At 44.7% G+C, this 23,314-nt stretch overlaps 4 protein-coding genes across 6 annotated transcripts; 1 reads left to right on the forward strand and 3 right to left on the reverse strand.

Moving 5' to 3' along the window:
- Window positions 1-801: 801 nt before the first annotated feature.
- fgf1a (fibroblast growth factor 1a) lies at window positions 802-3,328 on the forward strand. Its single transcript, XM_080501949.1, has 3 exons — window positions 802-1,075; window positions 2,323-2,426; window positions 2,556-3,328. Exons 1-3 carry the CDS (start codon window positions 904-906, stop codon window positions 2,754-2,756), a joined length of 477 nt encoding a protein of 158 aa, XP_080358075.1. The 5' UTR covers window positions 802-903; the 3' UTR covers window positions 2,757-3,328.
- Window positions 3,329-3,618: 290 nt separating this feature from the next.
- LOC308134844 (NEDD4 family-interacting protein 1-like) lies at window positions 3,619-8,426 on the reverse strand. Its single transcript, XM_080502674.1, has 8 exons — window positions 8,255-8,426; window positions 6,709-6,802; window positions 5,722-5,861; window positions 5,544-5,631; window positions 5,310-5,434; window positions 5,134-5,200; window positions 4,919-5,027; window positions 3,619-4,840 (listed from the first exon to the last, which is right to left on the reverse strand). The coding sequence occupies exons 1-7, from the start codon at window positions 8,288-8,290 to the stop codon at window positions 4,921-4,923; spliced, it is 657 nt and encodes a 218-aa protein (XP_080358800.1). The 5' UTR covers window positions 8,291-8,426; the 3' UTR covers window positions 3,619-4,840; window positions 4,919-4,920.
- A 689-nt stretch (window positions 8,427-9,115) lies between these two features.
- On the reverse strand, window positions 9,116-11,788 carry gnpda1 (glucosamine-6-phosphate deaminase 1). Of its 3 annotated transcripts, none has more exons than XM_080502814.1 (7): window positions 11,744-11,788; window positions 11,289-11,416; window positions 10,822-10,923; window positions 10,550-10,732; window positions 10,282-10,466; window positions 9,573-9,747; window positions 9,116-9,401 (listed from the first exon to the last, which is right to left on the reverse strand). In XM_080502814.1, the coding sequence occupies exons 2-7, from the start codon at window positions 11,410-11,412 to the stop codon at window positions 9,340-9,342; spliced, it is 831 nt and encodes a 276-aa protein (XP_080358940.1). In that variant the 5' UTR covers window positions 11,413-11,416; window positions 11,744-11,788; the 3' UTR covers window positions 9,116-9,339. The 3 variants fall into 3 exon arrangements, with proteins under 3 accessions (XP_080358940.1, XP_080358942.1, XP_080358941.1); XM_080502816.1 differs by lacking the exon at window positions 11,744-11,788 and adding an exon at window positions 11,653-11,725; XM_080502815.1 differs by lacking the exon at window positions 11,744-11,788 and adding an exon at window positions 11,489-11,512.
- A 1,519-nt stretch (window positions 11,789-13,307) lies between these two features.
- On the reverse strand, window positions 13,308-22,612 carry hspa4b (heat shock protein 4b). Its single transcript, XM_080501958.1, has 19 exons — window positions 22,277-22,612; window positions 21,590-21,647; window positions 20,946-21,086; window positions 20,073-20,195; window positions 18,059-18,158; window positions 17,775-17,908; window positions 17,448-17,692; window positions 17,265-17,341; window positions 16,988-17,139; window positions 16,776-16,882; window positions 16,051-16,184; window positions 15,774-15,958; window positions 15,587-15,685; window positions 15,133-15,288; window positions 14,911-15,036; window positions 14,701-14,808; window positions 14,494-14,613; window positions 14,191-14,352; window positions 13,308-13,859 (listed from the first exon to the last, which is right to left on the reverse strand). Exons 1-19 carry the CDS (start codon window positions 22,381-22,383, stop codon window positions 13,653-13,655), a joined length of 2,541 nt encoding a protein of 846 aa, XP_080358084.1. The 5' UTR covers window positions 22,384-22,612; the 3' UTR covers window positions 13,308-13,652.
- Window positions 22,613-23,314: the final 702 nt, after the last annotated feature.

The raw sequence follows: 23,314 nt of genomic DNA on the forward strand, positions 1-23,314 counted from the left end.
TTGTTTTGCTTAAGACAAGTTTAATATGTACATATAATCCATTGTAAAGAAAATGTGGTGTATTTGTCTCCAAATAATAGTTTTTCAGTACCCCCCCCCCCCCTCCTCCTCCCCTCTGTATTATTTCTCCTCTGTAGTGTGACTCCTCTTGATCTTTTCCTCCATTGATTAAAGGTCGAACCGAACGTCTTTGACTGATTCTTTAACAGCTGATTTCAAACACAAGCGACTCCAAGGCTTTTACACATTTATACAATTTACAGTGTATAATTATTTTTATTTATATTTAAAACCTGGCAGCTTGCTTTTCCACTACTCAGTTCAGGATATTTGACTTTTGAGGGAAATTTCATGATCAACCTGAAGTTGGCTAATACCCGTTTTGTACATTAGGTGGCAGTAATGAGTCAGTTTAGGGCTTCTGCGGCCCTGTTTTGTTTTGTTTTTGTATTTTGGTGGTTTTATTGTTTAGTTTCTTGTTACCAAGAGCTTCAGAATAACTTTACAATTTTTTTTTCTTATTGGAATGAGGACAAAGCCTGGACATACACATAAACCAGTTGTAATACCAGAAGTCCTCGAAGAAATAAACACCTTCCTCAATTCCCAGCAGGTTGTTTTTCTTCTTTTGAAAAAAAAAAAAAAAAAACTTTCAAGAAACATAATCAACACCTTTATTACTAAATTTAGAGTTCTGGACCCAAATTTAAATCATTATGGCAGTGGTGGCCTACAGAGTTGGAAACAGTAGTTTGCAGGTTCATCTCTTCAAGCTTCACCACATTAGAGACGGCCGCGCGCATCAAGCTTGCTGTGTGGTCTCTGCGCGCGTTCACGAGCCTGGAAACACCTGACCAGTTGCCCGGGGGGAGTCAACTCTACGAGGGGCTTCCTGCGACCAGGATGGCGGACGGGGACTTGGAAGCAGTGGGGGATCAATCGGTGGTCTGCGGGTCGCTCCCGGTGCAGGACTACCGGCGGCCCACGCGGCTGTACTGCATGAATGGCGGATATCACCTGCAGATCCTGGCCGACGGGACGGTGCGGGGCCAGAGGGAGGACCGGGACGCTCACGGTAAGACTGCGCCACGCGGAGCACTCGTCTTCCCGGGGGGGCCTGCCGCAGCTGCTGCACCGCAGTGGGGCGTCAGGCTCCATGCACTGACGCCCGATGGCTCCATGCTGCAGGAAACGACCTCCAGGACATCATCATCATCATCATCATCATCACTGCACTTCATTCTGCTCAGAAATAAATAAAGATTCTGCAGCATCTATTTCTCCCTCCCAGTACATACATTGGGAACTGAAAACAATGTTTATTCAAACATTTAGTATTATACAGCATGAAAAGATAGATAAAAGTTTACTTTTCATTCGATACTAACTAAAAATTAGAAAAGTGACAGAAAAGGAAATAAACAAGCAGATTTGAAATATATATATATATACAATAGAAAGAAGCCTACAAAGTACAGTTAAAGTACTTAAAAGAGGTCTATAACTATGGAATAAATTTTCAGGTGTGTTGGAATTGTTTTTATTTATTTATCACACTGGATGGATATTACACTTAGTTTTAGCCTACTGGTGATCATTACAGGGTTGTTTTTTTTAACTGAAACTTAAAATTATCTGTTTAATTAGTTCTTTTTCAATCTCACATTTAAATGAACATTTTCACTATATTTTCCTTCACTTGGGTTTTAAAAAAAAAATACTAACATTTCTATACATTTAAAGATTTTAGAAAGACCTTTATTGCTATTTCACTGGCTCATTTTGTGTTTTGGACTCCCCTTTAAATATAATATTATTATACATTTTGCACTTGTTCATACGGCTGCAATAAACTCAAATTGTTGCACTTGGATTTAGGTCAGTTTGTCATTCTGTTGGTGTTTTTCTTTTCCTCTCTCTCACTGTTTCTTTACTCCTGATCTTTTGATTCATGCTTCCTTTCCAAGTTTCCTTGTGGTTTTCCTGTCTTCTGCACCAGTTGGTCCACTTGAGCTGTTCCCAGTTTACACTCTCCTCCTCCTCCGTCTCCATTTCCTTGTGTCCTCTGTCATCATTCATTACTTCCTTCCTCATTTCCTTTTTTTTTTTTACATTCTTATTTAATCTCCGGTCGACTTGTCTCATTAACCAATTTCCTCCTTTTTCCTAATCCTGTCTCCCTTCTTTTTTTTAAAAATTTGGTCCTCATCCCATTTTGTTTTTTGCCATTTACTTGATCAGTCATCCTTATAAAACGGCATGTTTGCCAGAGACGTTTTCATATCTTAAATTTCTCTCACCTTTCACCGTTTCCCTTCTAAGCCGTTTTAAAACTCAAAGCCGTGGCCCGAGGCGTCGTGGTCATCCGAGGAACAGAAGCCCAGCGTTATCTGGCCATGAGCGACGAAGGACGCTTGTACAGCTCAGTGAGTACCCAGCGCTGATGATTCATGAGGTGGTGGAGGAGGGGGGGTGTGGGTTGGGGGGGGGGGGAGGGGGGGGGTCCAGCTGCATTGTAAATACTTCTTGACACACATGTGGGGTGTTGGTGTCAGCCCGCAGTCACAGATGAATGCTACTTCCTGGAGAAGCTGGAGGAGAACCACTACAACACGTATCAGTCCCACAAGTACCAGGAGCACAACTGGTACGTCGCCCTGAAGAAGAATGGAAAACCCAAACTGGGCCCGAGAACGCACATCGGACAGAAGGCCATCTTCTTCCTGCCGAGACCGCTGGACGACTCCCGGGGCTAAAGACACACACACACACACACACACATGCAGACGATACCTCCCCCTAGTTTAGAAAAGACAGGCACCAGCCCTCGTAGCTATTCTGTTTACTCGTCATGAGTCCTGCCGTTTAGTTTTTGACGAGTATTTATGCTGAAACAGTGTAAACTCTCCTTATCGTCCCATTTGTTTCGGAGCGGGTTATTAATCCGAACGCGAACAAAACAAGAAACCGACATCATGGCGCAGACGCAACCTGCAGCTCGTCTGCTTCTGATTTCCGTCTGCATCCGTCCCTGGGATTATTCCCGGGGCCGCTTCATACCTGAATCATATTAACTTCCAGCTGACTGATGGTAATCCTGCAGTTATTGAAAGAGGAAATGGTTTCCGAAATGGCTTGCAGGTTTTTCTCATCAATAACAGAAACGTGTTTGTTCGAGTGTTGTGGTTACTCAACTGTCAAAGAATGTCACTTTCGTTTTTTATAATCAATGTATGAACTGACTTTTCGCACTGACTAAAGTAGGTTTAGTTAAATATGCTATGAATCACTTCTTGTTTTAGTTTCTTCATCATTTAAGCTGTGCCAAGAAATACTTTAAATGATCAGAAATGTATTTATTGACATCGACGATGCTTATGATCACAAGTGCAGTTTATCCCTCAGCTCAGGATCTTGTTTGATTTCAGCAGTAGCTCATTGCTGCCACTAGATGCCGCTGTGGTGCAAAAGTACCCATAATAAATAAATATGATGAAATATTGGATGTTGTGAGATGTAATTTTTTTAGTGAGTTATCAGCTAAAATGATAAATAAAACAAAAAAGGGGCTTGAAGTGTTTCCATACCTGTACAGTCAATAACAGACAAGCCACAATACTCACTGAAAGTGACATTTATTAAACACTAAACATTTTATGTACAGTTTCATAACAACAGAATCTCAAAGGTCGCAGCTCTACGTCACATACAAAACAAGCATGACTGGTGTGGAATTAAAGCCATGGCAGAAGTATGAAGTGAACTCAATCATCCCCTGGATTCGATTGGCTATTTCTCTAAAAAGTGCACCTGCACAACATTCTTTGATATTATTAATACCCATAGAAGCTCAAACTTAATTACACCGTGTGAGCGTTTTTTCTTCTTTTTAAGATTATAAAAAGAAAGAGAAAACTTTCCTTTATCTGTTAAATGGACCTTAAGGCAAAAGCCCACCTGGAAAAGGAATTTAGTTTCTATTTTGATTCATGATCATTTGAGCCAAACGTGCGAAACTCATCAATAAGCTTCTTTGCGGGACAGGCTGCAGAAACTGTGCTTATCTGTTTAGAAGAAGAAGGAACAAGAAGCATCTGCGTTGTGGCTGCAGTTTCTGTCGCCGATTCTCTTTCCAGGTGGAGGAATTCCACCCGATTTAATGCACAACAAACCATTTAACCGTCAAAAACCGTATTTCTGCTGTGTTTACTGACAAGCCAGTATGTTTCACGAACACGATGCCCTTGCCGAAAGGCTTTGTTGGGGGGACTGGACAGCTGCAGACGACAGTGCCCCCTGGTGGTCAAAGGGACAAAGCAACACCGCTTATAAAGCCGACGGGGGCGAGTGACGCATGGTGGTGGTCGTGTGTTTTATCCTAATGAAAGCTTAAGTGCGTCTAAAACAGCCTGATAGCGCGCTGAAGTGAGATTAGTGCAGATTACAAAGTGTGCTGCATGCTATGGCGAGTCTACAGAGTGTCATACTAATAAATACCTGCTGGCTTCAAGTACCACCAACAAGAGACCGACCCTCCCTATTGACTGGACTTCAGGGCAGATGCATGCTCGTACACTACCATCAAATGATATAAGGCATTACTCATACGTTACAGACAGATGTAAATAGCACTTTTAACATTCGCCACTAATGAATACATTGAGGGACTACCACTGTTAATCACTTCCCATTAATAAAGTTCCAAAAAAACAAAAAAAAATTTTTAAACAAATGATATAATTCCTGAATATTTCATCGAGAGCCTCCCTCCATCCGGAACCAAACGCCTTCACTTTCGTCTGAAACGTCTCGTCCTCGCCGTGTCCGCTCCGGTCGCAACCTGCATTTAACGTGGGGAGACGAAACGACAAGTTTACATTGATCGCATGGCGACTGTGACGGGACCGTCCTGACTTACCTTTAATAGATGAAGAGGACCCTCGTCCGGGGAAGAGTGGCGTAAGTGGGATCGGCCAACTTGCGCACTCTGGAGTAGTTCACAAACCCTCGGACAAAAAGCATGAAGCCTGAAGCGGTGCAGAGGGAGAGAGAGAGAGAGGGAACGATCAAGACAATTCAAATGTCGGCGCAGGTGAAAAACATGTTCGGACAGAAATTGTGTTCCCAACTCACCCAGGGCCAAGAACACCCACCACAGCCAGTACTGGCCGTCGAAGTAACCGGGGAAATAGGTGGAAAACTGAAAAAAAACAAAAAACAAGAGGATCGCTGTGAGCGGCTCTCAAGAGCACATGCCCCGACAAACGGCGGGGACGGTGAAGCGGCTGAAGGAGTGAAGAAGCGCTCACCCTGACGATGAGAACCCATTTGATGAGGGACAGGCCGAAGCCCGAGATGGCGCCGTACCGCCCGGCGGCCGACGTGGTCAGGCAGAACGACAAGAAGAAGCCGATCCAGTTGAAGAGGAATGCCACTGGGTGCAGGGAAACATTGGTCGTTCATTCACTGGGAGTCGGGACAATGGTTAAATTTTGGTTTTGATTGGTAGGAAATGTAGAAAAGGTGTTTGATTCGTTTCCTACTGAAGAAGGTGAGCATGAAGATGCCGTCGTTTCCTATTCGCAGCTGATCGGCGTCTTCAAAGTCATCTCTGGCCACGAAGTCCTCCTCCTGTAACAAAACAGCAGCTCCTGTTCACCTTCAGTCTGGTTTTTTTGTTTTAATGTATGCTTTGTGCCCGAGGTGGCGGCGGTGAGATACCGTGACTCGTCCGGGGACCAGGGGGACGGCGGCCTCCGCTTTGCTCCTCTCCGCTTCGTCGTAGGAGGGCAAAGTGGTGGCGACGCTGTAGGACGGCGGGTTCGGCAACCTGCCGCCGTCCTCCTTGTATTCAAAGAAGGCTGTGGGCGCAGCGGGAAAAAAAATTAACGAGGAGGTAACCGTCGGGGCATTATCCGTGGAGAGATCGACGAGGGGATGACGACGCAGGTGAGAGCGGATATCGAGCGGCGGCAGGAGAGCTCTGGCTCCGCCCTCTCGGGGGAGAACTCGCCGCACACCTTCGAACCCCGCTGACGTTAAAACTGCATGTCAGTGTCCGCTGGAGAGCCGCTACGCGTCCCGTCACTCCCTCACATGCTGTTCTGAAAGTTTTTACTGCTGACTGATTAAAAAAAAAAATGCTTTCACTTCCGCCTCAAAGAGAAGCAGCAAGCTTAGAATAATAAAAGCAGAAAGTCATTACTCTTTATGTCCCCCCCCCTCCCCCCTCCCTCCGTACCAGCCAGAACATTAGCGTGGCTCATTTGGCTGCGCTCCAGTAAACCTCCTCCGTGTCGTTTAGACGCTAACGGCAACGAAACAGATCGATGGACTCGTCCAGGAAGAGCGCCAGAGCGCCACACACTTATGCAACCGGTTGACCCCTGGCCTCTTAAGACGGCAGATTAGACGCACGGCATCGCCCCGGGTCCTTCTGCTTTACGATGACGGAGCGGCTCACAGATTATATGGACAGGATATGAATGAATCGAATGTTACAAGCTGAATTTGTCGAGCCGCTTCGACACTGACGTGCCGGCTGAGCAGAGGCATAAGTTAGTTTACAGAAATCCAATGAGCGCGTGTGTTTACTTTTGGTTTTATTATAACATCCCGGAGAGCGCGCGTCGTGTACTTTTTGGTTTTGAATAATTCAAAGTGGAGTTAGCGGCTGTTGAGCGAGAGAGAGCCGCTCGGCCTCCTAACCTGCATTTGCTGCAGCGACGCTGCTGTAGGGCGGTGGCGCGTCCTGGGCGGGACCCTGGAGGGACGGCGGGGCCGGATCCTCCTCGTTCACCAGCTGAACCAACGTCAACACACAACACAGAGCCCAGCGTCAAATTACATCCTTTCACACACACAAAAAAACATGACAGTCACAATAACACAAGGGTATTCCAGTCGATTTCGGAACGCGCTTCTTTACGGTGTGTCACAAAACCCACGGCGCAGTTTGGACTCGCCATATTATGGCGTCGCGCGGGCGTGTTTACGTTCCATCCGCCTCTTAACGGGAATCTGTCAACACGTCGCCTCGGGTCTTCATGACTTCAGTCAATAAGTCCCAACAGATCTGTGCCTTCAATTCTGTTCCATGATTCAATAGTTTGGAACTGTATGAACTAGACGCTTGAACACTCAAAATTCTGTGAGATGCATTCCGATATTAAATTGGGTTTGGGTTTTTGTTTTCTTATACTCCCAATTTATAGCGATTGGAAGAAAAAAAAACACAATAAAAGAGAAAATATTTCAGACATCAAAGATCAATATTCAACTGTAAACAACTGTGTGTGAGGCATTATAGCAGGAAAAGAAAATTAGTTGACTGATCAACTGAATAAAGCATGAAATTAACTACCCAACATTAAAAGACAAGGTTGTGTAGAGATTGTGTACATAACATAATAGCATAATAACATAATAACAACGTAAAGAGAGCAGTGGGTACACCAAACATGCCAGGAACTCGAGAGCTGAAATAATCATACAACAAGACAATTATCTTTATGTCCCAGAACATTTACGGACATAAACGTCTCAGTTATGACTGAACACACGATATTGTGGTTTAGTATAACAATAAATTCTAGGTTGATGTTTTTTTGTACTTCCAAATAACAGTGCTCTCTCTCCTCAGACCCAATTAGAACGCAACTATACTATCTTTTGGTTTACATTCGATCACATGCTGCCACCAGGTATGATATAATTCTGGAATAATGGACAACTTGGTGCAGTAAGACTCATTCTGATTGGTCAAATACACTTGAGCAGGCTTGGTTAAAGTACATTGGCTATCTTGGAACAGGTCTGTCAGCTTTTAGTGTGTGCTTTATAACAAGGGCTCCCAAACCTTTTGTTGACACCAAGATGAGGTATATTTAATGAGAAATAAATCAGAAAAGCCAGCAGAGTGGCAGACACAGTGGGGGGGTGGGGGTTCACACACCCTGGAAAGTCTGACACACAGACCTGATCGTGGACGATCAAGCTTCACACAGTAAAACTACACAACGACACTCGTGACGAGGCCAGCAGAACCGCGGCTCACGACGCCCGCCCGCCTGACCGGCCCGGGAAGCAGCACGAACCCGAAGCTGTGTGTTCCGAGGGCTCGAGTGTGGAGAGATCCGAGGTTGAGGCCCGGCGGCCTGCGGTCAGACGTCGGCCGGGGGGCTTCGTTGTTGTGACTCCCGCTAGCTGACAAGCGGCTCTTAGCCATTAGCTCACATTTCTACCTGTTACCCACCTCCTGGTACCTCACGCCGCTGTTCGGCTCAGCCATTGTGGAAGAGCGAGGAAATACGAAACCCGTCCTCTTGCTGCTGCCGCTGGCAAACGCGTGTTCTGCGCAGAGGAGTGTGTGTAGTAGAAGTAGCGGGGATCACGGTGTCTCCTAGTCGGCCATCTCCTTCCTTCTCTCCGAGTGCTGCTCCGGTGCTGCCTTCAGGGGCCGTGGGAAACTCCCATACTGCTGCCTTCAGGGGCCGTGGGGAACTTCCAACACTCTCCGGCAGTGCAATTTCACAATAGATATGCTAATATTTTCAACCTTGTATCATCCGCCGTAAGAAAAAAAACAAATCACCCATCCCAAAACCTTCCCATGTTATCGTTTTCATTTAACACACGATGCAATGCATATACAAATATGTATTTTTGTCAGACATAAGAATGAAACCTTTTCAAACGTTTCCAAATTTGACAGTATTTCACATAATTAGATGACAAATAGTTCTGAAACAATTGAGTCGCTGTTTAACAAATTAAGGAAAAATATTCTGTATGCCGAAATTCATTTAGAGCATCCAACTTTAGCAGGGATTTTATTTATACAAGTTTTATTTGGGTATTTATTGATTTGTGTTTGTAGTGGCAAATGACTCCAATTATTTGTGAGCAAAAAGATATCTTATAATCCATCTGTGAGTGTTAAGCTTCTTAATGTGAGAGTAGAATAAGTAATATTCTATAGCTTTGTCAGTTTATGGAGTGAATAAACATTTTCCTTTCAAATGCCTGACAGTGACAATGTCTGTCATCGCAACATGAAGAGTTCTAATATAATTCAAAGTGCAGACTAAAACCTATAAAACAGACATAGAAGGTATGCAAATCACATTCATTTTATTACAAAGAACAAATGAAAAACAAAGTTGGGCATACAATCACTTGAATACCTGGCAAACTGCACTACACCAGCACTTGATAAGATGTGGTCGACTCCGAGCACTACCTGTTCTCCACCAGGTGATGAAGGAATCATTGGAGTGTGATTTTTCTTCTTTTTTTTTTTTTTAACCACAAGTAATCACAACAGCAGAAGAAACCTCTTCAGTTCTGCTTGGACTCGGGAGGAAGTGATTCTACCAGCTTGTTGTGCACATGCATCATCCCTGCAGAGAGAGACAGAGAGAGAGAACAAGACTCGGCATGTTTTCTGTGACTCACAGTTGTCTTGCTTTTCTTTTTGTCAGTACAATCTGTATCTGCAGCTTTTGATGACAGAGACACACACTTCATGCACCGTCAGCTGCTTAACTGGCTCCTCCCTGAATCGGCCTCACCTTTGAAATACTTCACAGTTTTAACGCGCAGCTCCAGGGTGGCGTCTTCGTCACATACGAAAACGGTCAGCGGGTGTTGCTGGAAGGCAGACACTGTCCACATGTGATTGACGCCCTCTTCTATGGCTTTGTACAAGGCGAAGGCCTTGTGCGCTCCAGTGATGAGAATCATGACCTGAAAATAAATTGAAAATGTGACCCGTGCGCAGGGTTGGACGTTGCACGTCACAAACAAGCCCTGCACTGTTCACAAGGAGTCATTTTCATGTACATAACTTCATGAGCCTTGTCGTTCAAAGTAGACATGCAAATCCCACACAGAAAGACCCCCGAGGTGTGGACTCAGACTGGGCTTAAACCAGGATCTTTGTGGAAAGATTTTTTTTTGAAAAGTGAAAGTGAATCAAAGGGCTGATAACAGGAAAACAATCACATGGGGTAAAGAAGTGTCAAACCCTTTGAGTGATGTGTTCCAAGACTACTTTGTCCCTTTACTTAAGTGAATACATTTCAATCCATGCAAGTATCATTTTCCAGTACTTTTTATTTAGCCTCTGCCTGCGTGACAGAGAAAGAGGGCTGTGGAGTTTTGATGCACGGGAGAGATGATAATCATTTCTTACACGCCGCATGTTCCGAGATCAAACGGCGACAACAGAAGCAAAACACAAACATCGTTACGTGGTTGAATTCAACCTGGGCTCCTGACCTCCTTTGCGTCCATGACGGTGCCCACTCCCACAGTCAGTGCCATGGTGGGAACCTTTGACAGATCTCCGTCAAAGAAGCGGGCGTTCGCCATGATGGTTTCCTGCGCCAGGGTCTTGACTCTGGTCCTGGAGGCCAGACTGGAACCAGGCTCATTGAAGGCAATGTGGCCATCAGGCCCAATACCTGGAACAGACCAAGATGAAATGAGTTGCTTTCAAGCTGTGCAGTGCAAACAACTCGGTATCAGAACAGCTCTGAGCCCTGACCTCCAACAAACAGCTCAATCCCACCAGCAGCCGTTATCTTCTCCTCGAAGGCTTTGCACTCGGCCTGAAGGTCGGCGGCGTTGCCATCGAGGATGTGGGTGTTTTCTGATCTTATGTCGATGTGCTTGAAGAAGTTATTCCACATGAAGGAGTGGTAGCTCTCAGGGTGATCTCTGGGGAGTCCTGTGAAGGAGTTTATGACCATTTCATGTGCGAGACCACAGCAGTTTCAGTTTCAGGAGAGAGTGAAAGAGAAACGGCTGAAGACTCACCGACATATTCGTCCATGTTGAAAGTCTTCACATACTGGAAAGAGACTTCCCCATTCTTGTAGTATTCAATCAGCTTCTTGTAACAGCCTAAAGGAGTGCTTCCTGAAAAGGAACAAAGATTCAAGCCAAGAGCACTGATGTTTGCCCGAAAGTTGCATGTTTTGAGCCAGGCTGTATATTTGACGTCCTTCTTCTTAAAGTCATGTGAGGACTTCGCAACACAAGCGGTAAAACCATAAGTTAACTGCACTCTAAATGTGCAGAGCAAATTGTTAAAAATCGTAAATGCAACCAGATGCCACTCATACACGCGTTGGTATGCGTTATGGAGGAAACACAAAAAAGCTGAAATGGAAAACAACGTCCTTGCACAGTTTCCTCTGCACGCACCGAATCAGCAGATGTGGGAGGATCAGTCAAGTTCACATTGTGACAAAATGAACCTCAACGGCGCTTCTTCCTCTCACCTGTTGGGAGCCCCAGGGTGAAGTATTTGTTGGGGTTTGGTTTGAACAATAAGATCCGGTTTCTGATGTACTTTGCAGCCCACTCGCTCGCCTGGTCGTAGTCATTGAGGATGATCAGCTTCATGGTCCTGCAGGAGACACAAACGCACACAATGAGAAGGAGTGCTCGCTCGTCTGATGAGTTCAGCCTCGTAACTCACTCCAGGGGAAAGAACACGCCTGCATCAGACTTTAGACTCATCAAGACAACTATACATCATCCGGCAATAGTAAAAAAAAAAAAAAAAAAAAATATGGACACTGTTGATGTTTTTTGGATTGCTACACGGGATTACGCACAAAGTGTGCCATCTCTTTTACGCACCCGCAAAGTGTAACCCAAACTAATTTTGATGTTCCGAGAAAAGATAGGGGGGAAAACAACTTAAAAGCGGTAGTTTGTGCGCCAGGTTTACCTCAGACTGTGCAGCTTGTAGTCGGAGCAGACAGGATCTGAGTGGATCATGTGACTCCTGCTGCTGCACGCGAACAGCGCTCTCTGCGGAGAAAGACGCAAACTGAACCAAAACACCTCGGAGGAGAAAAGGCCCTGAAGAGAGCGCAAGGCATCAATCTTTACTGACCTTTACTGGCCAAAACACACCGTTTTGACTTGCTTACAGCTCCAGGAAACTATTTCAGTTGTATTATTAATCACTCACAGGGAAATGTGTCTGTTTCTGTGCGTCTCGGCCCTATACTCATTTAATCTTCCATATTCATTGTTCACAAACGCTTCCCAGACATTCAGATGGCATGCAGCATTTGTGGTCTATTCTGATAAGAGTTCGTGTGATTCAATTCAAGCATTTGATATGGTTGATGTTTAGCAGAATACTTTCACTTCAATTATAGTTTGGGGTCTTTCTTGTGTGGAAAATACATGTTGTCCCCAAGAATGTTGGTTTCAATTCAGTGTGTGTGGTTTGCCATGACTAGAGCGAAATAGAAGACTCCAGGAACAACAGTCCCAAATAAAGTAGACAAAGCTTTCAAACCTTTAATTATTAATTTGCCTCCTGTGTATGCATATTATGATCCCTCCCTGTAACATTTAGTTTTAATATCGTTATCACTTTGTGTTTCACACCTATGTTGTGCTGAAGTCTATGTTTTGTTCTTACTAATGTTTCTTGTTTTTAACTGCAATTTTAACATATAACACAGTCACCTTGTGTGTATAAAAGGCACAAACAAATCAAATGTATTATTACCTCAATCTGCTTACAAAAGTTTGTAAACCAGCCCATTAATGAGACCATGATTGCAATCAGGTGTGCTGCACCGGTTAGATAACCAGAACATGCAGGATACACAATAACCAGAGTTCTAGACATGTGGAATTCACCACAAACACAGAAGTGACAATGGTAAAGGACATTTAAAACCTGGGTAACAGAGACTTTTCATTTCGCTGCCGTCTTGTAATTTTTTCCGTCGATATGACAGCAGTCCTTCAATAGTATTTAACTTGATTGAAACAAATAGGGTGTCATGATATGAGGACTTTGTTGATATGTGAACTTATTTTTACATATCCCTTTTCAATGCACTTTGTTATGCATGAGATTTGCCCACATACTGAAAGGCACCAGTTTATATACAAGTTCCTCAGATATAATTGGAGCCAAACTAGAATTCAGTGTGTTACTCCAGGACACAAGATGAACTGAATGACTAGGCTTTGGATTGGATGACGTGTTCTCCAACCTGATCACCACAGCCATTGAAAATAATGAGTTGTATAGAACCAGAGGCTATTCTCCTCTCTGGCTGTTGGGCGAGTAAACCCCTGAACAGACCGTTCTTAGTCAACAGAGGAACTGGTGTGTACACCTGATGTCAATTCAGAGAACCCCATGTGTGTGTGTATGCGTGTTGGACTGTGGGAATAAGCTGGAGCACCTGTAGAAAACATACCGATGGTTCCAACGCTTAATGTGCACATCGAAAAAGACAGTAAATAAAAGATGGTGGACATGATTCTCGATACCTTTATTAAAACCATATTGTGACAGACCAGAACACTTACAGGGCACACAACAGAAATAAATACCATCATGTGTACGGCGCTCATTGTCAAAACAGAATTATTGCAGCTGGCTTTTTGATTTATGTCATCCAGAAAGAGAAGAGGGCATGCTATGTCATTAGACAGAGATACCACCAGGAGCTGGGCTCAGTGTGCTAAGAAAAAGATAATCCACCCTGGAGTGCAGTTCCTCAAACACCTCGCCGGCTCTGGTTTACAGCCAGGCTGCATCTCGATCTGAAACAATGGGCTCCTGTCGAGCTTTGCTCCAGGAGACACGACGTGAGGCTGCTTTAATCAAGGTCCATGTCGGGCTTGCTTTCCGTGGTCTCTGAGGTGGGGTTGCCCGTGTTCTCGCCCGTTCCCTTGTCTGCGCTTTCTTCCTGGGGCTTCTCTTGTCCGTTGACGGGCCCGTTCTGCTCTGCAGGCACGTCGTCTTTGGGAAGCTCCACCTTGGGCTTGGGCTTGGTCACGACGGGGTTGCAAACACCGAACAGCTCCTGCAAAAGCAGAATGTGAAATAGTGTTTTGATAAAAAACCGCTGAAGACGCGCCAAAGCCATTCATGCTTCAACATGCAGTGTGATCAAAAGTCAGCCATGTGGATCATTTTAATCAAACATCTTTTAGTACAGCAATTCTATGGCAATAGCTTTGTAAATAAGGCAAAAAAAAAAAAAAAAGTAGCTTAAAACGATACACAATAAAAGAGAACAAGCTTGTGAAATAATTTTGAATTTCTTAAATGCATTCGCTTGATGTTTGTGGTACACACACACACACACACACACACACACACACACACACACACACACACACACACACACACACCCTTGTTTTTGCTTGTATGTCTTTGACTTTGATGGAGGGGTCCAATGTCAGGCTCTGCTTGCTCTGCTGGTTCATGGCGCTGTTCATCCAGATCATTGCGTCATTGGTCAGTTTGTCCACTTTGGTGACATCGGCCTCCTCTAAATGGTCATACTGCTCCTCCTGGAGATCCGGGAAAAACCACAACAACAAAAAAAAAAAAAAATCAGGTTCACAATTGTGTGATCTATTTGGATTATTTTGGGCGTGCTTGTTAATTTGATGCCAATGTTGGCCGATAAAGTTTCAATAAAAGTCTTTCACCTTCATTTTGTAGGCCTCTACAAATTTCATGTACTGTTGGATCTGTTTTCCCAGCTCCTCGAAGGCTTTGGGTCTCTCTTCAGCCTCTGTATACCTCTCCTGGATGGGCTGGCCCAGTTTCTGAAGAGCACACAATGCAAAACTCAGTTTCAGAAAGACATGTTTTTTTTAAACAGTTAGGGAGAGAAATCCATTTTTGAGAATTACCTTCAACTCAGTCAGTTTGTCAATGTACACCTGCTTGAGTTGGTCCTCTCCATCTTCATACAGCCAGTTCTCAGTATCCTCCAACTTTAAGCTCAAAGCGTCTCGATCCTAAAAGCAAATGGACCCAGATAAGTTGAACAGCAACGGCGGTTACTTTTAAGTCAGATCAGATTTCAGTTTTGCGGGTTTCAGACGTGGTCCATTACTCACAGACTCGCCGACAAACTTTTCAAACATGCCGTGGAGCTTGTCCCTCATGTCGTACACGTACTCCTCCACGTTGTTCTTGGCATCGTTGCGCTCCTTCTCCAGCTTGTCCTGCATGATCATTTTACCCTGCGGAGGAGCCGAACCGTGAGCGACGGTGCCAAACGGGACCCGCGTCTCACGGTTGTAACTTTTCCCAACATGTGAGGAAGAAAACCGCTGTACCTCGTTTTCTACAAACAGGTTGAGCATGTCGTCTGCTAGCTGCCACTGTGGACTGTTTTCGATCGGGAGATCCAGCACTTTTGTTTTGACTTTGGGCTTTTTGGCTTGCGGGGGCTGGTCGGACTTCTTCTCACCTTTGTTCTCCTCTGGGGTGGTCTGAAAAAAATGCAAAATAATTGTTATTATTGTTACACATGAACAAAAATGCTTTAATTAACATTATAAGTAAGGATATTTGTTACAGAGAGACCTGCTTATTCAACTTTTTAATTATGAAGCTGTGGCTGACAATTCATCAGTAAATACTTGAAACGGCAACACGACATCCGATGTTGGATTTCTTTCATAATTTGGAGACATGGAGCCTCTGTCAAATGTCAAACTCTCGACCAACGATGACAACACATCACAGCAGGGATGACTTCACTAATGTAAACCCCGTCTTAAACTTTACCTCCATTTCTTCATTCTCTCGTGGTGCCTTCTCCTCTGCTTCTTTCTGAACGTCTCCCTGAGGCTGCTGCTGCTCCTCCTGGTCAGTCTGCATCTTGGACTTAGGACAAGACACACACACAGTCAGAGACACACACCTGCTCTTCACTGTGAGAAACGGCATCACGAGACCGGTCTTGCCGAAGTACCTCGCCTTCTTTTTCGCTGGCCTGGTCGATCTCCATAGACTCCTCCGTCTCGTCAGACTTCTGCACCTCGACCAGGGAGGCGCTGGACACGCTGAAGATACCGTGGATGTTCACCCGCACCTTGACCTTCACTTTCGAGCTCTCCCCCGACGCCTGGGGCACCACCTTCTGGATCATGAACTGACCTGTTTCAAAAAACACATGCAATTTTTTATTTTTATTTTATATTAAACTAACAGTTGTGGTCAGGAGTATTGGGTAAGCTTTCGTTTCTTACCAATAGTGGGATCAGGATAAGGCAGCTCATTGGGGCAGTTATAGTACGCCTCCAAAGAGAACGGCTCCCTCCGGTAGAAGGTCAGCACTTTGGAGAAAGGTGCGGCGTGGTTTTTCGGAAACACCTCGCAGTCGCTGCAACAAAAGGATCATGATCTTTGTGAGACCTCAGCATTAAAAAAAAAAAAAAACAACAAAAAACAGCCAATCTGTGAACACCAAGGATGTCCTGACGAGACAATTTGTGCAGATACCAGGGAGGATTTTTCAGAACCGCATGACACATAATCCTGGTTTATTGCTTTGTGAGGTTTAGCGCTCCTCACGCTCCTTTATTGCCAATTTCACTTGTCTGCTGTACGACCCCGATGAGACGAGACGATCATGCATCTCGGTACACTTTTATCCGGGAAGTGAAGAATCACTCCAGTGTGCACCGAGGCTCAGCATGACCTGGTGCCACTGCTGGAGAAAAAATAAATAAATGTGCGCCGACATCTTGTGTGGTGTCTGAAGTGTGACGTTAACCACCACAGGACACAGTGAATTCAAACCCCCCCCCCCAAAAAAAAAAAAACCGCTGCACTGTCTGACAAAGATATGCGGAGGGTGGGCGGAGCGATGAATTCAAGTTGAATTGAAGCTTCTGTTCTCAGTTATGTTTCAGGACATCTCCATTTAGTACAGGAGAAAAAAAAACAAAAAAAAAAACGGATTTCCCTTTACCTCACACCTTCCTCTACAGATGAATGCCACTTCAGAGAGATGGGATATGCGACAGCATCGGTGATTGAAAACTCCCGGACTTTGAAGGCTGGAGACAGTATTGCACACTGTGGAAATGTAAAGAATGCTTTAATCTAAACAAGAGCAACAGTAAAACAGGCGGCATTCTTCGAAGCGATCGCTTCGGCTGTTGGCTCGACAGTGTGACGTACCTGCAGGGCACATCCTCTGGCCACCGCCTCGTCAGCATTCAGCGTGGTGCTCAACTCCTTCCCGAAGAATTTGCTGATTCGCTCTTTGACAGCCGGAATCCTGGAAGCTCCGCCGACTATCTCGACTGAATAGATGTCGTCCTTTTTCAGCTCTATGAGATTACAAAATAAAGGAAAAACTCATGTCATTGCGCAGCCGAAGAGAACGCTTTCCAAAGTAGACCAATGGGGCACGAATACGGTTTAATAGAAAACCTTTGGCCATAATTATACTCACTGGAAATCTCCAACAGACTCTGCAGAGGAGGCTCTACTCGGGCAAAAATATCTGCACACATCTCTTCAAACTGTCCCCTTGTGCGAGAAAAACACAAACGCGCCTTCAGATTTCACAGGAAAATGTAATAGAACACGCAGCACATATAAGTAATGAGCACGCAATACTTGACTTCGGGTGTACCTGTTCAGCTTCGCAGAGACGTCAATGTCGTTCATGAAGCACTCGATGTTGACAGGCAGGTCAGAGGAGTTGGCGCTCATCAGCTTCTTCAGTTTCTCACACTCCTGGAAGAGTCTGACCAGAGCCCTGGGCTTTGACTTGACATCCAGCTTGTACTTCTTGCCAAACTCCTCGCAGAAGTGTTTGACCAGGACCTCGTCGAAATCCTTCCCTCCCAACTCGGGGTCGCAGGCTGTGGCGAGGACCTGGAAGCGAAAAGGACACGGGTGTTTGGAACTCAAGGTCGCCAAGAACAGATGTGTGGGGACGCTCATTACAGCCACTCGCCTTGAGCTTGCCCTTATTGAAGGCACACACTGATGTCTGGTATCCAGAGTGGCCCAGGTCCACAAACACGACATTCCTGGCCTTCTCCTCGGGAGCAGGGAGATCCTGCTTGTAAATCCCATATGCCAACGCAACTGGAGCGGAAAATCAATACATATTAAATTAGTGATGAGGTAAATGAGGGCTGAAATCAGGATGATTTAAACACACGAGACTGTGAGAATCCTGTTAAGGAACATGCACATCCTTGCCCGAGCCCGGCCCGGAGAGCTCCCTGTACAGACCTGCAGTCGTCTCGTTCATGAGCCTCAGGCAGTTCAGTCCGGCAATCTGAGCAGCATCAACCACTGATCTCCTCTCGGCGTCGGTGTAGTAGCAAGGAACCTGAGACAAAGGGGGAGAGAATCGAGGATTAGAATCAGTCTTTGGGACAAAAGCGGAATTAGAACCGACCTTTAACAAACACTGACGGGAACCAGCTGAAAAGCAGCAAGTGGATAAACCACGTCTTCAACTGTTACAAGCTCTGCCGTCATTTGTTTTTATCTGCATACTTCTGAAGTTTTAGTGTTGGAGTGGCTGTGGCTCTGGTGGTTAAGCAGGTCATCTTTTAATCCGAATGACCGTGGACCACCGTCCCATCTTGCCTTGTTCAAAATGTCAACAACCTGAACCACAAACAACTCTAAATGGAGGAAGAGCACCTCGCAGGGTAACTGTGCACAAGTAGGTGAATGTGACAAACTGAGCACTTTGATACCGCAGAAGCATTTATCTTTTAGAGGCGAGACATTACTTTACTTAGCAGGTGAATTCTGACTTTTAAAGCCGGTGACACTACATACAGGAGTTCACATCCCATCAGGCTGTAGAGGGAGAACTGAAGTGTTGAAAGAGGGAGTCACACCAACCCAGGAGGGCTGATTAAATTATAATGTGAGGAAAACTGTGTCAGTAGTCTTTGTTATTGATGAGATATTAAAAACCGAATCACAGATCAATATGAGCAACCGCAATGTGCGCTGGTCACACTGAAATACTTTATTTAAATTAGTCTATATTACACAACTGGACTACCTCCGATTAAACCGACTGAATTGTATTCTATGTAACCCAACCCTGCGTTAAGATAATGTAACATGTTCAAACAATGTGTGAACAATATTCAATCATGCCCAGTGATGCCGGTAACGCGTTAATTAATAATGCTTTAATTAGTAATGCGTTACTGATTAAAGTTAACGTTACTATTGTAGTGTCCCGCAAGATAACACAAAAGAATTGGAACCAACCATCGTCAACAATAAACCTTAAAATTGCAATAACCCCCCCCTTATAAAAAAACAATCATTCAAATAAATACTTTATTTGTCCGAGGGGGGGGGGGGGGGGGGGGGGGGGTGACGTCGCATAGAGCAGACAGTGCAAATAAATAAATACATAGTGCAACAGACTACATACTACATCTCTGGGTAGATAAATACCAGTAATAGTAACAATCTGATCATAAAAGCGTGAGTCAGATATAAATACAACAAAGAATGAAGGTCGAAGGTTAAATATGGATGCGCAGGTGCAGGAGGCAAGGATCAGCAGAGTTTTTGGCAAAACCGGTTGTAATTCTTATGTTCAGACGATGGCGGGGTGTTGTCGGCAGCTGCCCAGTAACTAAAAAAGTAACTTGCAATCTAACTTGGTCACTTTTAAAAACAAGTAATCGGTGAAGTAGCCAAGTCACTTTTAATATCATTTTCAACGACGCTGCAGAGCAGACGATTCAAAAGGGGCTCTCATCCAGCAGTTTTGAGATGGCATATAAAATATCTTCAACTTCAGGTGATGAATGTGTTGTTCGTAGACTTTAATCCCACGGTTAACTTGGCAGTAAAAAAAATTAAGATTTACCAAGCCTCCAAATGCCTTCACCAGGGCGTGACACCCCACCAACACCCAACAGCCTCTGGCTGTGAATACAAAAACCAGGCCCCTCAGTAAACCAGCCAAAGTTGAGTCCAAATAAGGAAACATCTCGAAGCAAATGACTGCCTTTTATTCATCGTAGAGAGGCTTTTTACTTTTCAGTGCGAACAATCCTGGTCACCAGAAAGCCACGTTAAAAGAGGTGAATGGCTTAAAAACAGTAAAACGCTTGGAGTTTGATTTGATAGAAGACAACAGAGCAGCTGAACTCCTTCTTAAACTTAAGGACACTTTGTTATCCTCATTAATGTGGTTACATGTCTTATTAAATCGTATATTTGTCCCCGGCTTTAGGTATTCTAAAGGCTGCATACTTACAGACACAACGCAGTCAGCCACAGGCTTCTTCATTGCGCTTTCCGCCGTCTCCTTCAGCTTGGTCAGCAGCATGGCGGTGACCTGTTCAATGCTGAACACCTTCTCCTCCTCCATGTACATCACCTGCAGCAGCAGCGGTTCGACAGTCACACACGGCCGATTGTTGCATCAATAGACGTGACCACTGGTTTGTCTACGTGAAGTGTGGGGGTGCGATTACAGGCCCATAAAATGAGACTGCCTCGCTTCGACTGTGATCAAAATTATATGTAATACGACTGCTTGAGCACAGACTTCTTAACTGTATTGTCAGGAAACGTCATCTGAGTCGAGCTTGTGATGACATACATGTTGCACAACAACCAGAAGTGGCGGGGAGCTTTGGGCGATTTTTTTCCTTCTTCCTTTCATAAAATTTTTTTTTTTTTAAACCAATTCATGAAGCTGTCAGCATTAATAACTTACAATTGTTGCTATTGTTTGTATTTTATATATAAATACATTATTTTCCATCTGCTAGTGTCTATTCATAATGTCTATTTCCAGTGACTACTTTCAAATAGTATCCGATGCAATCAGCATCTATTTACTATTTCCACCGTGGTGAGTCACTGAGAAATTTAAACCGGACAGAGTTTCAAACCAATAATAAGCCTGAGGCTTTGCTCTTTAGCCTCCCCACTGGCACCTGATGAGTGTTTCTTATCGAGAAAGTCTCTCCAAGCTTAAACTGGCAAATTTGATCAATATAGATGTCGCTGGGAAACCGAGGATTTTTTATTATATAGGATACATCTTGTGCGCGTGGATCGCGACTAGTGTAATTAACAGAATACTAAACATAACCTAGTAACTACGAAAGTCTACCCTTACCTTGATTCCTGTTGTGCCCGACGGCATTTGTGCAATGTCATAGACCAGGCTGTTTTTGAGGCGCTGCACAAATGGATCTGAAAAAGCCCTGCCGTGAAACCTCTTGAACCCCTGGACCGTGTTCTTGCAGTTTGTGACGACCTGTTCATTAGAGACAAAAGCAAGCTGTGACTTAATGACTGTGTGGGATGCAGTCTGTGTTGTTTTCTCATCAAGTCAAAAGATGCGAAATTGTAATAACAGTAAAATTTAAACGGAGAAGTCATGCAGTACGTGGTGCAGTGTTTTTGCTGTCAATTTAAAGTATGAATAGTTTTTGATTTCGCGAGTTTACATGTAATCCATGACGAGGTCTAGATTTGAATACACCTCCACAATCAAAACACATACATGTTAAGATTAATAAAAGACTAACATGTTTGTGAGTTAATTCTGTATAAGCATGGTAACCTGTCAAAAGTGTAATCTGATAAAGCACGTATAGATAGTATAATAAACATTTTTCTTTCCAATAATTAAGTGAGAGGATGTCCTGTCACTATATGCAGGACTATTGTACTATTTGGTCTTAACAGAAAAGTTTTAAATAAGATAATAAGATAGGATTAGATTTAATTTGGCGATTTGAGTTTGATATTACATACCTGGCTTTTGGCTGCTGCACCGATCGATCGATTCCGGGGTCCGAAAGAAACACATGCTCTAAAAACAAAATGCACATATACGCTCTTAAATTCATTACACAATGGGAATCAGCTGACATCCACAATGTAAATACGGATTTTTTTTTTTTTTGGGGGGGGGGGGTGATTCCTCGATGATTGTGCAAAAAATGCGTCGTGCCGCCTCTCGGGTCTTTCTTGCAAAGACGCCGGGGGTGAAAATGAAGTACAATGGTTTTGACAGCCTGAGTCCGGCCTCCTCCCATCATGCGCTCATTCACGCCCGCAGTAAAAAAAAAAAAACCTCCATCACCTGACCCGGGCCGGTCGATTCTCTCCCTCGCTCCACCAGCTCCGACACACTCCTCAAGTTACACTCACACTGACGCATTGCCCTGCGAGAGGCGCTTTGTGGGGTTTTCCACGGAGCCCCTGCAACGTAGCTCGAGTTAGCGTTAGCTTGAGCACTCACATGTCGTTTCCTGTTGTGAAATCTGTTAGCATGCTAACACGCTAACTAGCTTCTTTTTTTTTTTTTCCTTTACCCCCCCAAGCTCGCGTTCAAGTATCACGGGGTTCAGAAATATAAAAACTATTCACCCCCGTTTCCGGTATCGCACACCACGTAACACAAACAATGCGCCACGGGGGTGGATCGGCAGTACTCACGGTGTACATCGGTCGCTGTATTCATTGGCGACAGTCTCAATCCCTCCGGCTCTGGCTACCGCTACATAGCAGCTCAGAAAGCCGACGTCAAAACCCACCACGGACATCCTCGGGGGGGCTCGGGTTTAACAGTGCGGAGAAACGGGGGAAGAACGGAAAAGCGGCTCGGTGCTCGGCGGGACAGCAGCGGTGGCGATTACGGTGGCTTCCAGTCAGCGGACGGTGATCCACCCTTGTTCTTGTTCCATGAAGCTGAGCAGTAGCAACATGCGGTGTGCGCCGGCTGATGCGCGAGAGCGTTCAGGAATTTTCTCCGTCCGGCCGACCAATCGCGTCCGACTGCGGAGCCGGGCCGCGGGGCGCCCCCTGGCGCTCAGACGCGGTGCTACAAGCAGCGCCGAGGCCTCGCCAATAATCTTCAGTTTAAATTTATCAGCATTTATGAAACTCTAACGTTCAGGTGTGCTTAAATCTCAAGCCTGCTTGTTGAAAGCTTGCTGAATAAAATGTGTTTTCATCACTTTTTATTGGGAGTGAGTAGGATAGAGACAGACCAGGCATTTCAAGTGCATTTTAAAGCATAATTAAGGTCCTAGGGCCTCATTTATAAAAAAAAAACTTGCGTCGGAATCTTTGAAATGTACGTGCGCATGAAAGCTGAAAATGGCGGCTCAATAAAGCCGTGCTTTCCTTTTATAAATCACAATCCACCTGGAAGGTGGCGCAGTTCAGATCTCGCCCTCAACACGCCCACTTTCTACCATAAATGGTTAGTGTAAAGTGCCTCATGAATAAAAATGAAAACATTTCCCATACAAAGCGGATGAGAGAGGCATCCCATGGAGATCAGGGGAAATCAGTTGTTCTCAACTTACTGTTCATGAACTTGCTCGTGATCATACTAAGATCATATATAGCACAGTATCACTTCCAGAGCCCCATGTTTTCAATGATGAAATTAATTCTGGGTGTTTGGAATTTCATGCGAGGTTGTAGAAATAACAGAACACCTGTGTTATGGGTTTGATACGCAGCTAT

The sequence above is a fragment of the Blennius ocellaris genome (assembly GCF_963422515.1).
Source record: "Blennius ocellaris genome assembly, chromosome: 9".
NCBI lineage: Eukaryota > Metazoa > Chordata > Actinopteri > Blenniiformes > Blenniidae > Blennius > Blennius ocellaris.